The sequence below is a fragment of the Mobula birostris genome, chromosome 1 (assembly GCF_030028105.1).
Source record: "Mobula birostris isolate sMobBir1 chromosome 1, sMobBir1.hap1, whole genome shotgun sequence".
Taxonomy (NCBI): Eukaryota; Metazoa; Chordata; class Chondrichthyes; order Myliobatiformes; family Myliobatidae; genus Mobula; species Mobula birostris.
Genome location: NC_092370.1, coordinates 204,484,992 through 204,490,991, shown reverse-complemented (window position 1 = coordinate 204,490,991; position 6,000 = coordinate 204,484,992). Strand labels below are relative to the sequence as shown.

At 38.9% G+C, this 6,000-nt stretch overlaps 1 protein-coding gene across 1 annotated transcript in view; it reads right to left on the bottom strand.

Annotated features, from left to right (window-relative positions):
• Positions 1–1,017: 1,017 nt before the first annotated feature.
• LOC140203413 (uncharacterized) overlaps positions 1,018–6,000 on the bottom strand; it is a 103,807-nt gene continuing 98,824 nt past the window's right edge. The window contains exon 8 of the mRNA XM_072269477.1: positions 1,018–3,172. Within this exon, the coding sequence (XP_072125578.1) occupies positions 2,202–3,172 (971 nt within the window). The 3' untranslated portion in view covers positions 1,018–2,201. The remainder of the gene's footprint in view (positions 3,173–6,000) is intronic.

The window sequence follows — 6,000 nt, the reverse complement described above, 5'->3', positions numbered from 1 at the left end:
TGGCCTTCATAAATCAATGTATTGAGTACAGGAGTTGCAATGTTATGTTGAAATTGTATAAGATGTTGGTAAGGCCAGAGTTGGAGTGTTGTATCCAGTTTTGGTCACCTACCTACAGGAAAGATGTAAATGAGATTGAAAGAGTGCAGAGAAACTTTACAAAAATAGTGCAGGGAGTCGAGAACCTGAGTTATAAGGAAAGGTTGAATAGGTTACGATTTTATCCCCCAGAATGTAGAAGATTGAGGGGATATTTTATAGAGGTAAACAAAATTATGAAGGGTTTAGATAGGGTAAATACAAACAGGCTTTTTCCACTGAGGTTGGGTGAGACTACAAATAGAAGTCATGGGTTAAGGGTGAAAGGTGAAATATTTAAGGAGAACATGAGTGAGAACTTCTTCACTCAGAGGATGGTAAGAGTGTGGAACAAGCTGCCAGTGCAAGTGGTGGATGCAGGGTCGATTTCAATATTTAAGAGAAATTTGGATAGGTACATGGATGGGAGGTGTATGGTCTGGGTGCAGGTTGATGGAACTAGGCAGATTAATGGTTCTGCAAATACTAGATAGGCTGAAGGGTCTGTTTCTGTGGTGTAGTGCTCTATGACTATGATTCTTTGACTTGATTTTGCAAAATGCACATTGCTGTCCTGCTGTTAATTTTTATTCCACACTACGAATAATTAGGGTTTGCAATTTAACAAGATTATACTGGATGAAGAAGGTAATTTGGTTATCTCAGTAATCAATCTTGAAATATTTTAACATTGGCCCACTATAACATCAAATTGTCCTCAAGGTAATTCTCAAGCTACTGTAGCTACTATTTCATATGGTGATGATTCTTTGTAGTTTTCCTTATTTGAACTTGCATCCCCTAGTTACACTTCTGGATTACAGTGTAATACACCAAATTAACATTCTTTCACATTATAAATGATGTTTGTCATTTTAAAACAAATGATTACTGTTTGAAATTGAAGAGTTTTCAGATTGTATGTTTATACATCTGATTTATTGATGACACATATACAGAGTTGGCAGATGCATTAACTTTCAGCTAACCTAACAAAACAAAAGTACTATTTCAAATGGGTAATACCTTAAAGTAATCATGGTATATATCAGCAGCTGTTTCAGAATACAAATTGTCAGTGAACTATATTTACAGCAAAAATATTCACACAAATTTTAAAACATATTCAGGATTTCAGTAGAAGAACAAATTAGCTTACTATCCATTGAGCTCCACTGATATGTTGACATTAATCACTTGGAATATACTGTGCATGTATAGTCTTTTAGACAATTTTGTTGATTGGATATGATTCATCTGCATGCATTTGAAATAATTTATGATGCTAATTAATATAAGTGCTTGAGTTCAATTACATGAAATCCAATATAAACATTTCAGAATGATTGTGAAAAGCTGGGTAGTGTAATGGATTAGACATTGATTTTTCAAGACAAAAACATAGGCCGAATACCTCTGGGATAAAAATATTCACAAAATTGCTACTAAAATTATTTGAATTGTTAATATTCATTACAAAGTTCTAGTCTGGATTAAGATGAAAACATACAATACTAGTGCAATGTGATGTATGTTTCTACTTGCTGATGCAAAGTGATTCAAAGGAACTTTAACTGTGTATTTGACGATATTTTATATATGTTGCCTTAGTTATAAAAAAAATTATAAAATATATTCTGACTGACTGCAGGTGACTATTCTGAAAGGGTCATATAATGTAATGTCAACAAATGTAAACTGATTGATGATATGTGGTGTGAAATGAAGCTTAGGAAGTAGGAAGTTTTTTTTTTACATTTAAACCAAAAACAGCATTGGAGCAACCTGTACATAAATGTGTAAAATAATGTACAATTTAAATTCAGATCTTAAAGAGAGTTCTATTATATGTGAGCCTGTGATTTTTAACAATAGATGCTGTGTGCAATGTCCTTATTGTTCTGCAGAATATATATTTTGCTAAGAATAATCAAGTAATATTTGATTAAATGCAGAAAACAGTAGATGAATACATTGTAAAAGCATCATTTCACAATTATAAACAAAACTGTAAATATATATCTTGCTCCTTGGTTACAGAATTGTTAATCTGTGTTGTCTCAGATTCAGATACAGAGAAGGCAACTGAAGGAACTTGGGATGTTTAATATAACTGCTTTTCTTCACTCTGATTTTTTTTCCATCTTTCTCTGGAAAACAGTGGATGACCCTTCAGTAGGTGCTGCTTCTAGAACAGTGTCTTCATGTATTTCAGGATTCTCAGGTAAGGTTACCGCAGTTTTGGTAAAATTCTTAGAGAAGGAGTGGCTTTTGAGAGATTCAGTACATTCTGATTTAGATGACTGGAAATCAGCCAGGAATGAAGAATATTCGTTAGTAACGTTTTCTTGTCCAGAAGACTCACTGGCAGCACATTCTTGAATGCTGTATTTCTTAGTGGTATTAGTGGAATGTTCTTTTGGATACATTTGCGATGAATTTTCAGAATATGAATATTCTGATAGTTTGGGAGCTTGAAAAATTTGTGGCTTGTCTGTACTTTGTTCCTTGAACGTTTTTGTTATTTTACTTTCAGTCAAAGTAGTTTGAAGAATTCCAGTTGACGTCTGATAGGTTTGATCTTGGCTTTGATGAGGACTTTCAGACAAGGGCATTTTTCTTGACTTGGATGACTTTATATTCATTGTGAAATCACCTGACTCAAGCAAAGCAAGCTCAGTTCTGGCAGTTGATGTTACTACTTGGCTGGACTTTTTCACATGCTCATCTGTTATGACATCAACATTTTTGCACTTAGTTACCATTTGACCACTGTCATCAGCTGCAACTATATTTTCAACACTTTCATCAACTGCTGCTTTATTTGTAGACTGATGACCATGAGTTGTCATTTCAGTAGATTTGAGACCAAGTTTATGTGCTTCAACACCTAGCACTGTAGCTTCATGTGAAGCTTGTTTCTCTCCATCGGTATTGTGCTCTTTTTTCCATGGTGATGAAAAGCTAATTTTCGGAAATTTAAACCAACTTGCCTTTTCTTTTGGTGTGGAACTATCTTTTGTTTTTAATGCAACATTTGTCAGGGAAACTTCAGGTATAGCTTTATTCAGACCTTCACTCATCTTCCCCAGAACTGAAACATAAAAGTAATAAGAAAAAGGAACATCTGAGAATTCAAATATCACTTTACGCAATCCAATATCATCTCTAAACTTCTCTGCCTTTGTCTTGTCAATGTTCATTTCAACCTAATGTGGTTATCAAAATGCTTCGATTTAAGAGGAATAAATATTTTGCACAAAGAGTTGATGGTATCTGGATTGAGCTGCCAGAGAAGGAACAGAAACAACATTTAACAACCAACTGAACAGTAACTTGAATGAGCAAGTCACTGAGCACTATGAATTTAATACAGGCAAATGGGCTTAATATAAATTGGCATGATGGCTGACACTGAGGTTGTGAACCAAGTTCTATGACTATGACTTCAAAAATGTACATGCATTAAAACATCTAAATTGTTCATATGGACACAAGCATCTTTATATAGTTTAATTTCAATTGTGCATGCTGTGCTTTCATCTTAGGTGTTTTCATATTTAATCAGGTGAGTTTATAGTCTAGCAATTGATGGCAGCTCTTGACTCATAAAGTGAGTGAGTCCTTTGATGACTACAAAAAGATTAAGAATATACTTCAGAGAAATCAAGAGGACAAAGAAAGGGTATGAGATGGACCTGGCGGGCAAGATTAAGGAAAATTACAAAATGTTCTGTAGGTGTATTAATGGTAAAAGGGTGGCTAGGGAAAAAAATAGGTTCCCTTCAAGATCAGCAAGTCTGCTATAACTGGCGCACCAGTTGTGTGTTGGAGAACAGGGCAGGTTCAGGCATAAAAGGAAGGAACTGCCTAGCGGAGCAGTCATCAAAGGAGCGGTCATCCATGGAGTGGTCTGAGTCAGAGTGGTAGGGCTTTGGCTCATTCGGGCTTCGACGAGGTAAGTAGGTAAGTGGACTTCATTTTTTCCTTGCATTTTTTGAGGAATAGAGAAGCATGTCTATAGGGTCAGTGCTTTGCTCTGGGTGTCAGATGTGGGAATCCTGGGAATTTCCAGTCTCCCAGAGGGTCACATCTGCACCAGGTGCACCGAGATGCAGCTCCTGAGAGAGCATGTTAGGGATCTGGAGCTGCGACTTGATGACCTACAGCTTATTAGGGAAAATGAGCAGGGAGATAGATAGGAGGTACAGGGAGTTAGTCACCCTGAGGCTAGAGGAGTTAGACAAGTGGGTGACTGTCAAGGAAGGGAAGGGAAGAGCTCAGATAGTAGAGACCACCCCTTTAGCCATCCCCCTCAGTAATCGTTATCCTGTTTTGGATGCTTTGGGGGGGGAGGTGACCTGACAGAGGATGACCACAGCGACTGGGTCTCTGGCACTGAGCCTAGTTCCATGGTGCAGAAGGGAGAGAAGAAGATGAGGATTGCAGTAGTCATAGGGGATTCCATAGTGAGGGGAACAGACATGAGGTTCTGTCAGTCTGATGGAGATAGCCCCATGGTGTGTTGCCTCCCAGGTGTCAGGGTACGGGATGTCTCGGATCAGGTGCGAAGTATTCTGAAGGGAGATGGTGACCAGCCAGAAGCCTTGATACACGTTGGTACCAATGACATTGGTAGGAAAAGGGAGGAGATCCTAAAGAGAGAATTCAGGGAGTTGGGTAGGAAGCTGAAAAGCAGGACCTCCAGGGTAGTAATGTCAGGATGGCTGCCAGTGCCACATGCTAATGAGCACAAGAATAGCATGATCAGGCATATTAATGAGTGGCTGAGAGACAGGTGCATGGGGCAGGGCATCAGATTCATGGATCACTGAGGCCTCTTCTGGGGGAGGTACGACCTGTACAAAGAGGATGGGTTATACCTGAACCCAAAGGGGTCCAATATCCTAGCAGGCAGGTTTAATAGAGCTATTAGGGAGGGCTTAAACTAATTTGGCAGGAGAATGGGAACCGGATTGATAAGACTGAGGAAGGGGGAAACTGAAATAAATCAGAAGTAGCGTGCAACAGAGATGATAGAAAGAGCAGGCAGGAGATGCGGCTTAATCACAGACAGTGGGATGGTTTACAGGGCAATCGAGGTATGATGCAGTTAAAACAGAAAGCAACAAATACCAGACTGGAAGTGTTATATTTGAATGCACATAGCATAAGAAATAAAATGGATGATCTCGAAATTCAGCTACAGATTGGCAAGTATGACGTTGTGGCCATCTCTGAAACTTGGCTAAAGGATGGCTGCCATTGGGAGCTGAATGTCCAAGGATATACGGTGTATCAGAAAGATAGGTTAGTAGGCAATGGGGGTGGTGTGGCCCTGTGTATAATATTAAATTATTAGAAAGGGATGACATAGGATCGGAAGGTGTAGAGTCTCTATGGGTTGAGTTTAGAAATGGCAAGGGTAAAAGGACCCTAATAGCAGCTGTATACAGACCTCCAAACAGCAGCTGGGATGTGGATTACAAATTACAGCAGGAGATAGAAAAAGCGTGTCAGGAGGGCGATGTCATGATAATTGTTGTGGATTTTAACGTGAAAGTGGATTGGGAAAACCAGGCCAGTACTGGACCTCAAGAGAGAGAGTTTGTAGAATGTCTAAGGGATGGCTTTTTAGAACAACTTGTTATTGAACCCATTAGGGGATCGGCTGTGCTGAATTGGGTGTTGTGCAATGATCTGGAGGTGATAAGAGAGCTTAAGGTTAAGGTACCCTTAGGGAACGGTGATCACAATATGATCGAGTTCACTTTGAAATTTGAGAGGGAGAAACTGAATTCCAATGTGTTGGTATTTCAGTGGAATAAGAGGAAGTACAATGGCATGAGAGGGGAGCTGGGCAAGGTTGAGGAGGAGAAGATGGCACGCGGCCTCTCCGGTGATGATGTCTGTTATCTGTCA